Source organism: Danio aesculapii, chromosome 15 (assembly GCF_903798145.1).
Source record: "Danio aesculapii chromosome 15, fDanAes4.1, whole genome shotgun sequence".
In the NCBI taxonomy this organism is placed as follows: Eukaryota; Metazoa; Chordata; class Actinopteri; order Cypriniformes; family Danionidae; genus Danio; species Danio aesculapii.
Window position 1 is genome coordinate 27,982,170 of NC_079449.1, and position 15,407 is coordinate 27,997,576.

The 15,407-nt window shown below is 34.1% G+C and overlaps 2 protein-coding genes across 2 annotated transcripts in view; one reads left to right on the forward strand and one right to left on the reverse strand.

Moving 5' to 3' along the window:
* Positions 1-538: 538 nt before the first annotated feature.
* tnfaip1 (tumor necrosis factor, alpha-induced protein 1 (endothelial)) lies at positions 539-9,134 on the reverse strand. The gene is made up of 7 exons (XM_056474406.1): positions 8,850-9,134; positions 7,384-7,737; positions 7,131-7,300; positions 4,066-4,149; positions 3,920-3,972; positions 3,635-3,830; positions 539-1,363 (listed from the first exon to the last, which is right to left on the reverse strand). Exons 2-7 carry the CDS (start codon positions 7,622-7,624, stop codon positions 1,145-1,147), a joined length of 963 nt encoding a protein of 320 aa, XP_056330381.1. The 5' UTR covers positions 7,625-7,737; positions 8,850-9,134; the 3' UTR covers positions 539-1,144.
* Positions 9,135-9,775: 641 nt separating this feature from the next.
* The window catches only part of timm50 (translocase of inner mitochondrial membrane 50 homolog (S. cerevisiae)), a 50,926-nt gene continuing 45,294 nt past the window's right edge, over positions 9,776-15,407 (forward strand). The window contains exons 1-3 of the mRNA XM_056473905.1: positions 9,776-10,010; positions 12,961-13,120; positions 14,218-14,249. Of these exons, the coding sequence (XP_056329880.1) occupies positions 9,807-10,010; positions 12,961-13,120; positions 14,218-14,249 (396 nt within the window). The 5' untranslated portion in view covers positions 9,776-9,806. The remainder of the gene's footprint in view (positions 10,011-12,960; positions 13,121-14,217; positions 14,250-15,407) is intronic.

Below are 15,407 nucleotides of genomic sequence, written 5' to 3' on the forward strand. Positions count from 1 at the left end.
TCTGACTTAAAATGTGAAATGGTTAATCACTTCCAGCTGACAAATGGGCAAAATCTAGTGGATTTAGGCACTATGGCAAAGTATAAAGATTTAAAATGACAATTAATTAAATCAGTTCCAAAACCAAAGCATCTTTTTTAATTTATGCAAAAATAAATAAATAAATAGCTTAAAATGGCAATTTAGCTATCTGCTTAAGCGCAACTGTTATTGTGTAAACTACTGATGATGTTTCTTCCAAGTGTAAAATAAAATGGTCATTTAGATCCCTTTTTTGCATTAAATAGCAAAAATAAAAGGTTCCATGGTTTCAGTAATAGTTATATTAACATTTAGACAACTCAATAGCGATGTTTTAACTTTAGGGGAGTTGAGAAATCAATATAACCCTGATTTTCCATTACCAAAAAAACATCTTATTCCTTAGGGGAACAAAAAAGTTGCTCTAAAATGACAATTTTGGATTTCAAAGAATGTTCAAATAATTATAAATAAACTGAAGATAACATGTGAGTGTTAAAAAACTGGAGGAGGAAACTTCTTGGTCTCATTCAGTCATTCATTCATTCAAAAACACAGTCTGAGGGCATCACATTGTCACACTCTTATAATCATACACTGCAATTATTTCCCCAAATGTAACACACCCAAGTCCATATAATATACACACTAATCATCTTTAAATCACAGTAAGGATGATTAACATAGCTATAATGCAAGATGGAAATGTAGTATATGATCCTGTATGGTTAGCAGAACCCGACTGATGTACTTGGCAGACTCATCCTGCCAAAACATTCTGTGATTAGATTAGTAATTACAATTTATTAACAAGCTGTTCTCCTAAAATAACAAAAAAATGAGGTAAATAAGTTAAAATTCAGGAACTGATGTGAATTCATGATCATCATTGTTTTGCATGTTCACGCAAAGTTCAAGCAGCATTTCATCAAAAGCTTTGATTGTCAAGCTCCCTACGATTTAAAAAGGAAAAAGAGATCAATAAAAAAGCAGTAATCTGTTCCGGTAGTGAAGTTAGAGTGGTTAAACTGTGCTTGAGATCTAGTGTTCTCCACAGATCTACAACAGAGGCACTGGTTGAAAGGATATATTTATAAAATGTCTTGGAAGCCTCACAGTTGGGCTAATGTCCAAGCGGTCTGTCGTCATATGTGCTGTATCGTTTAATGTGGATGCGGCGCACGCGCTCTCGCAGCTCCACGGCCTCCTCCTCTTCACTGTGGGAGCAACAATTGGTGCGTCTGCGGGTGGCCTCTAACAGAGAGTTATCCGGGATGGGGAGAGTCTCATACAGCAGGGCGTTTAGCGTCTCCTCGTAGATCCGTGCTTCTGGAAACTCAACCTGAGGGGATTACAAGAGTTCCTCTTAGACATCATCTACGTAAAGATGCTTTGACACGGTCCTATAGAAAAATAAAGCTTGACAAATGAACTGGTGAGAAAACGTAACAGGGTATATACAGGAATCAGAGTGAAATTAAATGCCTTTTAAGACCTTTTTTAAGACTATTTCCATGCATTAAGACATCATCGCTACTTTAGGTAGTAACCGGTAATAATGACAACATTTTAACTTGCAGTATATTTGCTAAATACTGATTGTAAGAAACTAATAATCCTAAATTAAATAATTATTTAAATACAAAAAATGCTAATCCAGCAGGTGAAGCCTACACTAAAGACAGTGTGATATCAAATCTAGGGATTTTATCAATTTCATAAACTACATAGCGACCCGATATTCTCAGATTAAATTCAGGCAAGCTTTAGTATACATTAGTATACTATAGATTGTATAATCAAAACTGATACAAAAGTTAACACCTTGTAAAATAGGATCTAAGACTTTTTAAGGGCCTTACATTTTTCTAAATTGACTTATCAACTTTTAAACATTTTTAGACCCCGCATACACACGGTGTAAAAAGCAGAATGTCTTCATTCATGTTCATATACTCCAACTCAGGGGTGTCCAAACTCTGTCCTGGAGGGCTGGTGTCCTGCAAAGTTTAGTTCCAACCCCAATCATACATACATGTGCTAGCAAATCAAGCTCTTACTTGGCTTTCTAGAAACACCCTTGCAGGTGTGTTGAGGCAAGTTTGAGCTAAAATCTGCAGGACACCAGCCCCCCAGGACAGAGTTTTGACACCCCTACTCTCATTCAGTATAGCTTTATAAATGAATCATATAATAAATTAATTAAACTTACAGTTATTAATAAAAAACAAATAGACATTTGACTACAAATGAGATTGTGGTAATAGAGCTGCTTCATTCTCCTCAAACAGCAGTGTTTGTTTCAACAGATATAGTTTTGTGAAAGATTTATTTCTCGTATAAAGTCATTTTCTCACCCTCAAGTGGTTCCAAACCTTTATGGGTTTTTTAATTCTGTTAAACAAAAAGAAGGATATTTTGAAGAAAGCTGAAAACCTGTAACCATTGACTTCCATAGGAAAAACAAATACTATAGAAGTCAATGGTCACAAGTTTCCAACATTTTTCAAAATATCTTCGTTTTTTTGTTTAAACTCAAAAAGGTTTGAAACAAGTATATTCATGTTAAAACTGTTTAATAGTACAAATACAGTACAGTACAGATAACATAGTGAAGATTATGACAATTTATACACCTGCCCATAAACCCCATTCATCAAAAAAGTGGTCAAAACTAGTCGTCAACCAGTATGGGTTTTTTGAAGACCAATATTGATATCTTGGAAAGCCAGATAGCTGATATTCAGCTGATATCATTGTAAACATTTTAATTAATAATTACATCAGAAAATTTAATTACAATTGAATTGAATTTAAAATAATTTGAAAATATAAGAATATAAATGCACAATTTATAAGATCTTACAGCTGAATCTGACAAAGTTTGCAAGTTTTGTTCATTAGTCATTCAAATACTGGTTTAAATGATATAAATATTTATTAGCTGAATGGCGATGGCGAATAAAAACAAATTGTTTTTCCTTTATTACCAATTAAAGCAGCAATATACATGTTCATTCACTCATTTTCTTTTCGGCTTAGTCCCTTTATTAATCCAGGGTCACCACAGCGGATTGAACTGCCGCAATACACATGTATACATTTTAATTATTTTATTAAAACAGTTCTATCTGATTATTAGATAGACTAAGACAGAACTGAATGACGACAACCAACTAAAGTGAAAACATGGACAGGGTGCTGAAGATCTCAGAGCAGTCAAAAAAAAAGTGCCAACTCAAATACATTGGCCAATGCAGATATCTGAAAAATGACAAATATCAGCCAATATACTGCCATTGGTGATATATGGGTTGACCACTAGTTAAAAGCGAACAAAAGAGAAGCATTCTTTAACTGTCACAGTCCTACAAATGAAACATTTTTCAGCACATAAAAAAAAAACAAATGTGTCTAAACCTGAACTTATCTTGACAAACTGTGCATGATATGCATATGTCAACTATGAAATGTGTAGTTGAATTATGCATATACAGTTAATTAAAAATGTGAGGTGACAGTTAGCGGGTTAGATTGTGCCCCCCTCGTCAGATCAACAAAAAAAAAAAAACGCATCTTAATACCAGGTGTGAACAAAGCCAGAGTCTCTTACCTTTGTCTGCTTCTTCTCAGTAGCATAAACGATAGATGTGCAGCAGACCTCAGCAAGTTTACGGTGCTGTCCGTAAAAAGACCAGCAGCAGATCTCATCTCCAATAACGTCTTTAATGAAGAGCACACGACCACTGTAGCTCAGAGACAGCTTCTCAAACAGCTCAATATTCTTGAGCAGGTTGTCATCTGAGTTGCTTTTGAGGAAGAATAAGATCCATCAAAAAAAATATATATATATGAATAGAATCTGTCAAAAAGTGATGTTAAGCATAATAATAGTTACCTTGTATAGGAATATTTGTTATTTCCTCGATTGTATAGCAGCTTCACAACAGGCTGTAAGTGGAAAATAATGATGACATTTAGAAATGCAGCTTATCTTGTTTTTTTAAAAGATGGAATATTTGCATATTTGCAGGAGAGTCTCACCCTCACACAGCCTTGTATCAGTCTCTCCTCCTCTTTAGGAGAGGTTATGACCGGGATTACACATAAAGCCTTTTCTTCATTGTCCTGGAAAGCAACAAAAATAAAAATACATAAGCTAGCAACAGGTTCAATTTTTCTTCAAAAACCTGTCAATAATATCAACTGACGTAACTTGTCAGATAATAACAACAACATACAACTAGTTTTATAACCATAACTAACATTTATAGACAAACCCATTGTGTGCTTCAGGATTTTTAAACCATTGTTTGCATTAGCAAATTTGTTAAAACAATCATCTTTAATAAAGAAATTTATGAACTAAAATTACATAATGATGTACAAAACTATTCAACCAATTAATAGGAAAAGTGTCATTCTCCCTGCACTTGCCATTTTCCATGCTTCATGGGATTGTGATTCTTTCCTTTGTTAAAGCCACAGAGTACAGCTGGATGGTTTAATTTATGGTTTAGAGACCTTTCAGATTTTTCTTACAGTGCCCATTAAAGGGTTAAAATTAACCCCAACTTGGTTTTTAGCAATGCACTCTTGATGCTCCGGTTGCCATAGAAACACTCTGTAAAACACTGGCTGGTCTAGCCTGCAATATATATATATTTTTAAAAACGCTAGTTAAGAATAAGCAACAACTTGTATGGCACAATTTACTGATTCTGCATTATATTATTAAATGTTTAACTCAAGCATTTACATTTCTCTATCCCCATTCAGACTTTGATTTTTAAAATCTTTTTAACTTAATGCCTGGAGGTGCTGCAAATTTCTGTGCAGAGCAAACAGACATTCTTTAAAAGGGACTTTTAAATGATGAACTAAATAATTACTTTCTGCTAAATGCATATGACTAATTTTACATATTAATTGTTTTGGGAGCAACATCAGACTTGCTTGATCAGATTTGCAATTTCTGCATGTAAATATAAAACTATAGGTCATACACTATATTACAGTGCATTAAACATAATGATAGAATTTATTTGCCTTATGATACACACACAAAACGACGGTTCACAACAATTCTAGAAACTCCTAAAATGAAATGTAGGTTTTCTTTATTTTGATTTTTTTGAGGCAAACATAACCTGGACATTTTAACAGATTTTATGAGAATAAAAATAATAATTCTTACAGTAGTAAACTATAGATTACATACACTGCATATATATATATATATATATATATATATATATATATATATATATATATATATATATATATATATATATATATATATATATATATATAAAAAATATACACACACACATTTTAAGTATATACGTTTTGACAGCTAATATGCAGGTGATTTGATGCTTCGCAAAAGTTGCAGACACCTTTATTCATATCAAAATGCTTTTTTGATGCAAAATAAGCCCACAACAAAGGTAGAAAGTTATTCATTCATTTTCTTTTCGGCTTAGTCCCTTTATTAATCTGGGGTCGCCCCAGTCGAATGAACCGCCAACTTATCCAGCATATGTTTTACGCAGCGGACGCCCTTCCAGCTGCAACCCATCACTGGGAAACACCCATACACTCCCATTCACACACATACACTACGGACAATTTAGCTTCCCCAATTCACCTATAGCACATGTCTTTGGACTTGTGGGGGAAACCGGAGCACCCGGAGGAAGCCCATGCAAACATGGGGAGAACATACATAAATTCCATCTGAACCAGCCGAGGCTCGAACCAGCGACCTTTGTGCTGTGAGGTGAGAGCGCTAACCACTGCGGCACCGTACTGCCCTTAGAAAGTTATTGCGTATCATATTTAACAAGCAGTTTACTACGAATCTGATATGATTTTGCTCACATGATATTCAATTTTACTCATAAATGAATATTAATCAGATGATGTCATTACACTACTTTGTCATCAGCCAATCGCTGCATTGATGATCATGATTTCGAGGATCAATAGAACTGTCCTTCACAACTCACGCAGCGATCTCAGATCAGTTCATCCTGACATTTTAATCTGATTCGCGAACTTGTTTGAAGAACCAAATTACCCAGAGGCCAGTTATCAAGATTAAAAGATCCCGGATCTGCTAAATCATCTTAGATCATTTAAGTCAGATACGAAGAATGGACCCCAGGTGTAAATGGGGTCTGAAATATTTAGCTTATCTACTCTCATCGAAAACATTAAGGTAGTCGAAAACAAAGTGACAAAAATTCAAAAGATCCGAACCATCCAAAGCTTGCAGTGTCACTTCTGCCTAAATGGATCAATGATTTTTTCATGATCAAAACCTCTGACCAATCAAATGCTTTCTAGTATCTGACATCTTATGCCCCCTTATTGTTGAAATTTCCCCCTTTGAGAAACTATTGCTCTCACTGGCAGAGCTGCGAAAAAACAAATTGCTATTTTTTTTTTCATTGTTGGTTTTTTTTTCAGAAGGGGGCTCTACATGGTCCCACCCTGTTTTATGTTTCAGTTCAGATTATGTCACACGTCAAACAAAAATGCGCGTTTCGAAGCACTTCGCAGGAACTTTAAAGGGAACCTATTATACAGTCACTATTCACTTTTATGAGAAGTTTAAGAACATAACCAGCTTCGAATAATAAAAGTTGATTAATTTTATTTTTTAATCACACTTTCATAATTTTAATTGACCTTCTTCCTTTGTACATGTCATCAAAGGGGGAAAGCCCCGCCTATCAGTGACAATCTCTCCCTCATTATATATTGTTTTTGAATCTGCCACTATGCTGACAACACAGGCACTTGTTGCCCCGCCCTCTTTTTAAAGAGAACTGGGAGCAAAATCTCATTTGAATTTAAAGCGACAGTCACCAAAACGGCACAATTAGAAACAAAGCCTACAAGAGAAAGTTTCAAAGAGCTACAAAACATTATCTGTGGGGTATTTTGGGCAGAAGCTTCACATAAACATTATAGGGACATCAGAGACTTATTTTACATCTTGTAAAAGAGGGCATAATAGGACCCCTTTGATACCATGTGTAAACTAGGCCAATACGAGTGTATAGCCTATTAAAAAGAAGCTGTTGTAGGACTTAACCAACCTGTAGCTCCTTCTGGCACAAGTCTATCAAGCCCTGGAACTGGTAATATTTTGCTTCTGCTAGAAGCTCCATGATGCTCTGTCTGCTCTTTGGCAAGGTCACAAATCCATCACGGAGATAACTGAGAATGGAGCCAAAGTGTTTCCCACAGCGATCTATTAGGATCCACCCTAAAAAAAAAAAAAAAACAACAACACAATGAGCCAAGGCTGAAGAGGCTGCATCTTCTCTCAGCGCTGTTTAAATAACTCACCTTCCTTATCGGTGAGCACCTCCATCTTGCCGCTGAACATGGATCTCAGCAGGGTGTCCTGTCTAGTGAGCACCTGCAGTGTGGAATAGAACAGATTTCCACCAACATTGAGCTGAACGTACTTATTTCCGGTGACGCCACGGTAGGTGCAGGTGTTGGTCTTGGGGCAGCCCACTGAAGAGATTGGCAGGATGGGCCCGGTGTGTGGCTGAAGCTGGTGCAGGCAGCTTTCTCCTGACATGTCCCGCTGTAGGTAGATAACCACCCTGCACACGATGGGTCTGATTTGCTCTGCCGTGGTGAACGATGCTGGCCAGGCTGATTGTGATGCCAAACCTACATGCTACACATTACCTAAAGCAATACAGAAACAACTTTTGAACACTTATTACATATAAGGGTCTATTTTTGACCCTGCTTGATTATGGGGAAAAATGTGATTGTTTTGGTTAATATTGTAATCATCATTATTTAAAACCAGTGGACCATTTGACCCAAACTTTTTTTTAAAGAGGTGACAGTATATGATGCAATGATTGTTTTATTTCTACAATTTTTGTTCAAAATTGTTGGTTGTTGGTCAAAATCAAAATTGAATTTAAAATAAATGCAAATATACATGTATACATACTTATATAATATAGTTATTACTAAAGAAACAAAAAGTTTTCAAAAACTTTAAAACCCCAAAGAAAGATACATTTAAAAAAAAAAAAAAAAGAATTAAGAGATATTTAAAATTGGTCACTTTACAGACACTTTACTCTTTTCTTGAACTTTTTTGGAGCAGTTGTGAGTTATAAATTCAAAGGAATTTAATAAAATTCTATTAATCTGAATGAGGTTAATGATCATAATTTGCAGATTAAACAATCTTAATTTCATATAATGGCATATTCAGAATAGTTCATGGGTAATTTGAAAATATATATTATATCAACAAAAAGGGATAGAATAAGTAATAACAGGGTTAAAAAGTTTAAAAAATAATTAATTACGACTGTTTATAAAAACAATTCTGTCCAAAAACAGACCTGGAATTTAAACATGTCTCCTCACACAAGTCAATGAAAACATGGTGGCTCCCTAAAATTATTTGATACTCATTTACAACTGGCCATGATAACAACAAATTTGAACTTGACAAATATTAAGTTCACATCGTGTATAACGTTATCTTTAATGATAATATAATAAATTAAGTTTTTCCTCTACTGCTCAACTAGAAAAGCTTGATCTTGTGTTTGTTTTTACAGACTGGCAAAGCTTCTAAGCAAATGTTCCTGCTAAAGTTTCTCTTGTGGCAATTTCACGACCCAAAGGCGCAATAACAAAAAAGCGTAGAGCTTTAGTTAAGGTTATTGCTAGTTTTACAGTACTTCAGCTTATTTAATTCAAACATCTAAAAGTTTAGAGCAGGCTATCATCATGAAAAAAAAAAAAACTTTTCGACGCTTAAAACTCACCCGCTCTGCCGCAGTAACTCGTCGGCGTGTAACTGAAGTCGACACTTGTTCAACTCCGCTGTTTTACTTCAACCATACTTGAAAGGGAAAGGCATAAACAGGTGTATCAGACCATTTTAAAACAATAAAATACATTTCACGTCCACCTTCGGGGCGACGGCTAACTAAAGTGATGAGTGGCTCTTCTTCTTCTTTGAAAGATCAACAGCAACAGGTTAAACCATGTTAATGGTCTACTGCCACCCATTGGCTAGTGCAGGGACAGTCAACGAAAGATAAAGCCCTGAGATAAAATATTGACGTTTTGACTAGGGTTTACATTCATTTTTTAGACAGTCTTTAATCCAAAGTGATTTACAAATGTAAACGATATAAGTACGCAAAGTAAACAACATGATAATAAGTATATATGGTAGATTTATATACAGAATATGGAATATATAAAAAGCGGTTAATATGTGTAAGTTAAGCAATAATATGTAAATAGATTGAAAAGTAACAGTCAAAAACCATTTGATTTAACTTTATAGCTAATTAATAATGTTTTATGTCTTACCCACGGTTTTAATCTAACACCACAAGTTGTAACAATTTCATAAGTAGACTTTTATTTTGAAGTGTATACTCAAATTACATTGAATCTTCTCGAATTATTCAAATATATAATGTGAATATCCGTCCTTGTGCTATTATTCTACTTCTACATCCCAGCCTTTATAAAACAGCTATAATAATCAATAAAAACAAACACTTATTTTAATATCACTCCTCATAAAAAATATAGGGACTTTTATCTGCTTTTGACGCAGCCAGTGACGATTTTAAAATACCCGCCTTCACGGAGTAGTTGACAGACTCGATTGGCTTTCTGCCCCTGCCAATCAGAGCAGACGTAACCAATCAAACTCGTTTGTCCTTTCCACTCGCGCTCCGGGTACGAACTGCATCATATTCAAGATGTCGGCGGTGTCAGTGTATCCCATGTGTGTCCGGGCGAGCCGGGGCCTGCTCAGACTGAGGCAGGGGGCCCGCGGCTCCACGGCCCCTCCGCTGCTAGATGTCGTCCGGCCTTTATCCGCTGACACGTCCAGTAGCGGCGCCACAGGGGGACTGGCACAGGCGATACTGCAGGAAAGGCTTCAGCAGCAGCAGAAGAGCCAGGTGAGAGCTTCATTTGACCGCCTGACATTCCTGCATGACAGGAAAAAATCAGAAAGCCGGTTATTCCGTTATGAAAATGACTTGCATTCTTAGATTCTGACATGTTACCACTGTAATATGGTGATGTATAAACGACAACAAATGGCTGGATCCTTCTGTGGTTAGGAAAGGTTGACAGGTTCTGGTTTGAATGAAGTCAGACAACAGTGTGTTGTGTGTGTGTGTGTGTGTGTGTGTGTGTGTGTGTGTGTGTGTGTGTGTGTGTGTGTGTGTGTGTGTGTGTGTGTGCGCGCGTGTGTGCGTGTGTGTGTGTGTTGTGTGTGTGTGTGTTTTGTGTGTGTGTGTGTTAGTGACATATGAGCAGTGACTTTGGTTATACATTCAGCAAGTAAATGTGTAGAATTTAAAATATTATTATTATTATTATTATATTAAATGTATATAACTAGCAATATAAATATTCTAAAAGATTATAAACAGAGTTGGATTACAAATATGCTCATAGAAAGACTGAGCTTCTTTAAAGCCATGTGAAATAATGAAAATCTAGATGACAGTAAAAAAATTTAGATAAAAAACCCCTCTTAACTTGATGGCTAATTAATAATGTTTTATGTTTTACCCTAAAACTACAAATTGGAAATAGAGTAACAATTTCATAAATAGACTTTTATTTTGAAATATATGCCCAAATTACATTAATGTTCTCGAATTATTCAAATATATAATGTGAATCTCCATCCTTGTATTATTATTTTACCTCTACATCCCAGCCTTTATAAAACACCTATAATAATCAATAAAAATAAACACTGGTTTTAATAACATTCCTAACAGACTGAATCTATACTTAAATCAAGCTGTTATGGGAATATTGCATATTTTGTTTTATATTTGAATCTTATTTGATATGTCATGCTTTTCTAGCTTGTTTTGATATGCTGTAAGGGAAATGTGAAAACTGCATTTTATTCATAAGCATGTCTATCCATCTTTCCATCCTTCCATAATCTATATACTCATGTCAGTTATTTTGTTATGGCAAAGAATAATAAAATGCAGTCCTTACAGTCTTTAATAAAATAAAGTAGACTTTGATTACACTTCACATCAAGGTAGATTACAGACAATGACCAATTATACAAGATTTGATTAATCGCTGTTAATGTTGTTGTTATTAAATGTTAGTTCAGCTCGGTTGCATCTCATAATACTTAATAATACAATATTAAAATCAAAATCTGTACATTTTAATGGTGAATAGAGCATTAACTGGGACAAACAAATGATTTAGATGTGTTCTTCATGCTAATTATTGTAGTTATCAAATTAAACCTAATTGTAAAGTGTTACAGAGTTAGTGATTTATCATAACAGCATAGCAGAGTAGACACTGAGGTGAAGTTGGTTTTATATTCACACATTCAGACTTTCTCCTTAATAATATAATTTCAGAAAAGTATTGTTTGATAATTCTTCAGAGGTTTACAGTCAAGTAAATAGTGCTAATGTTGTTTATAAGTTAACTTGCATGTAATTTCAGATTGAATATTCAAAGTACCATGGTAAACAAAATAGGGAGCATGTCACAAGTTGTCATTGAACGAATGTGCGAACCAACTTCCTCGAAATAGCAGACTAAATTTTCAGATGTCATTGTGGCAATAATATGTCTTAGAAAAGATATATTTACATTTTCTGTGCTACGAAAAAATAAACTGTCAATCAGGGATGAATAGCACTCTATAAGCAAAGTTGCAATAGCATGCAAAATTCTGTGCACAAGACATCTCATGTTGATCATGCTGATTATGTTGATCATTTAAAGCTCTTCGAAATTACATAACAAATTTGATCAAGTTAATTTATATAGAGACCAAATGTTAAATGATTGTTAAATGTGTGGTTTAAAATGACATTTTAATGACTTTTTAACATTGGAGCTGTAACATGCAAGGTCACGAGTCCTCTTTTGACTGTTGAATAGAGATAAGGGCTGAAGGCTGAATGTTTTGTTTTCAGTGCCATGGAAGAACTGATGTTTGTTTCCTCATAAAACCTCTCAGTGTAAAGAACAGTTTTTGTCTCAGGGTAAAAAAAATCTAAAGATTAGATAAAATCTAAACATTTTCCACTGTAAAAAAACCTGTAGTGCAATGTAAAGGTTTTAAAGTTCCTACATAAATCTTGTTTTTGACAAAGTAGGGCTGCACAATATATAATTTTAGCATCGATGCCGCAATGTGCGCATCTGCAATAGTCACATCGCCGGATGTGCAATGTCGAATCGGGATTATAGCTGACTAGAAGCCACAGTTGTTTGTGTTATTTAAGATGTGTAATTGTGTAAGCGTTTAAAGCATTCACACACAAGAAATTGTATTGTTTTTAACTTTTAAGAAAGATTAATAGCATTTAAGTATATGCACACAACAAAAACTATACTGTTATTTTACATTTAATTACTCCGTTTGTTTACCTAAATCTGTTGTTGTTGTTTTTTTCATTTATTTCTTTGCTCTACTGTTTTTATCAATACTTTTGATTGGTTTATTACATGTAATGCAGATGTACTCTACAAAATCATCGTAATCAGTTATGTAACTTTTTTTCCAAATAGAGCTATTCATTTCATCTAGCGAAATTGTATACAATATTCCGATATGTATCGAATAAAAATAAAATATTACAGTGTCAGTTTTTTCCAATATGATGCAGCCCTAGAGTACAGGTAATTGTTTCATTGAACGAAAGCTTCTCAGACTCCTCAAAACAATGAGGTTGATGCATGCATTACAGTAATTATTTAAACTGGCTATTGCATAACGTTCCAGGTTCAAACGGTGGCGCTCTTGTTGAATAACTCACCTGAAGCTCATGGTTTTTAATTTTTTATGCTAATAATCTCAGGCGAGTTTATGATGGGAAGCTTTTGACACCTTGTTTACAGGACCAGCCTCCTCCAGAGGGTGAAGACTCTGGTCACAAGCAAGATGAACAGGGCGAGGACAAGAAACAGAAAGAAAACACGGCATACGCTAAGAAGATGGTCCTACGGTTAGCAGGAATTATGGGACTTGGAGGCACGGTCGGCATTGTATATATATTTGGTGAGTCTGCCAGTTGCTTGCTTGCTCTTAAGCTGGAAACTGCATTTTTTTGATGTTATAAGTTTGAAGATTTTCTTCGAACACTGTTGAGTTCTTCTTTTTTTTGGATTGACATGCTTGCGTTATTTAAGACATTTTAACCGGATTGCTTGTATTGTTGTTGGGATTATTGGATTATTGATTGGATTATTCTGGAGCATCATGAAGATTAATAAAATATTGAAATAAACACAAATGATAAACATTTTTAAAAGGCTTTTTTTTCCTTCATTTTTATATATTTACAGTGCTCAGCATATATAAGTACACCCCTCACAAATCTATCTTTTAAATTCATATCTTTATTAGGAAGCGATACAATATTATATTTGTGCACATACATTAGAGTAGTCAGTACTAAAGCCAAATCTGGAGCTTATTTAACAAAATAACTTGCGATGACAGTCCAAAAACTAGTACACCCAAATTTATATCTTATAGAAAATATTAAATACAAATTTAAAAAAAGAGGAAAAATCAAGAGAAGCAGAAAAATTAAAAAGTTTAGTTGATATTTTGTATGTTGTAATTTTTTTTTTGCAATATTTTGCTTGAATTTAATTGTATCATGTTTCAATTTCTAAATATGTTTAGTGTGACTAAAACATTATTTTAATAAATATATCTGTTTAATAATGTTTAAATGTACCAAAATACATCGTCTATATTCACTGAGAAATGGATTCAAATACTCATTTTCAAAATGGGGTGTACTCAATTATACTGAGCACTGTAGATGTTTTACTTATTAACTATTCATCAATTACCATTGTTTTTGCATGCGAGTAAAATTATTAATTAACTTAAAATAATTATGTTTTAGATAAAATAAATCAATAAATGGATAAATATTATTATTATTATTATTATTACTTGTGCATGTTATTGTGTATATGAGTTATAATATTTTTTAATAGCTAACAATTACCATAAAAATCCAATATCAGCTTTTCATATGTATAATCACATAGAAATTAAATTTCTTGAATATATTTTTTTTTGCTTAAATTAAAAATTTTCATCATATGATTAAAATTCTGAATGTTTCTGTTCCTTAGGCAGCAATTCTGTTGATGAACAAGGAAATAAGGTAAGCATGAACTATCACTAAACTGAGATTTAAAGGGATAGTACACAGACACAAATAATAAAAAACTTGCTATTTACTCTTCCTCAAGTGGTTTCAAACCTTAATGTGTTTCTTTATTCTGTTGAACACAAAATAAGTTATTTTAAATAAGGCTTAACCTGTAACCATGGACTTCCGTAGTAACAAAAACAAATACTATGGAAGTCAGTGGTTACCAACATCCATCTCTTTAAAATATCATCTTTTGTGCTCAACAGAAAAAAGAAAGTCAAACAGATTTGGAACAAATAAAGAGTCAATAATGACAATATTGTCAGTATTGGGTTAACTATCCCTTTAAGAGTTAATGGTTATTTTTGGTCATTGTCAGTAGAGAGTTTGAAAATCAGGAAGCAAGTGTTTTAACGTTTGTTTTCTTTTGACATCACCTATACATCTTTAATTCATGAGCTTTACATTTTACACCTTATGAAAGAGAAAAAGTTAACCTGATTGGTTAAATAGATGTACTTGGCAGTCTAAAAGTATTTTAAGGGTGATGGCTAATAACACAACACTTCCGAGCCATCCACCTTTCCCCTTCATTTTCTTTAATAATGGTAATTTTAACAAGCTCTTAGACCACATTATTTTCGCATGGCACACTTTCTCACCTGCACTCCTCCACTCGTCTCTTTCTATTGAAACTACAATGGCTTCTGGCTGGCAGACAGTTCAATCAGGCATCAGTGTGAAGATTTTCACTCTGTAGGGCACACTTCTCAAAGTGCTGTGAATTTCCTTTATTCAGTGATAGAGGTGTAGCACCTCTCGAGGTGGCCTACTTCAAACAACTGCATTTACAAAGACTCACAGGAGACCTGAGTGAAATGGGCTTTTCTTGTGTTACTGCATTTTGTGCTTTTATGCAAGAAAGCTGTGCTGCTGTAATTAGGAAGTGATTTGGACCAGAATTTTGTCTTTTTGAGTCATTCATTAAATAGAAATGCACAAAGCTAATTTTGTAAATAAATCCAGTGTCATAGCGAAATGTTGTTATTATTATTATTATTGTTTATTATTATTGTTATTACAGATATGTGACAGATGGCAAAGGCTTGGAGACATTTCACCAAATGAAAAAGAAATTCACGCACTTTCATGTTGCTTTAAACTTCC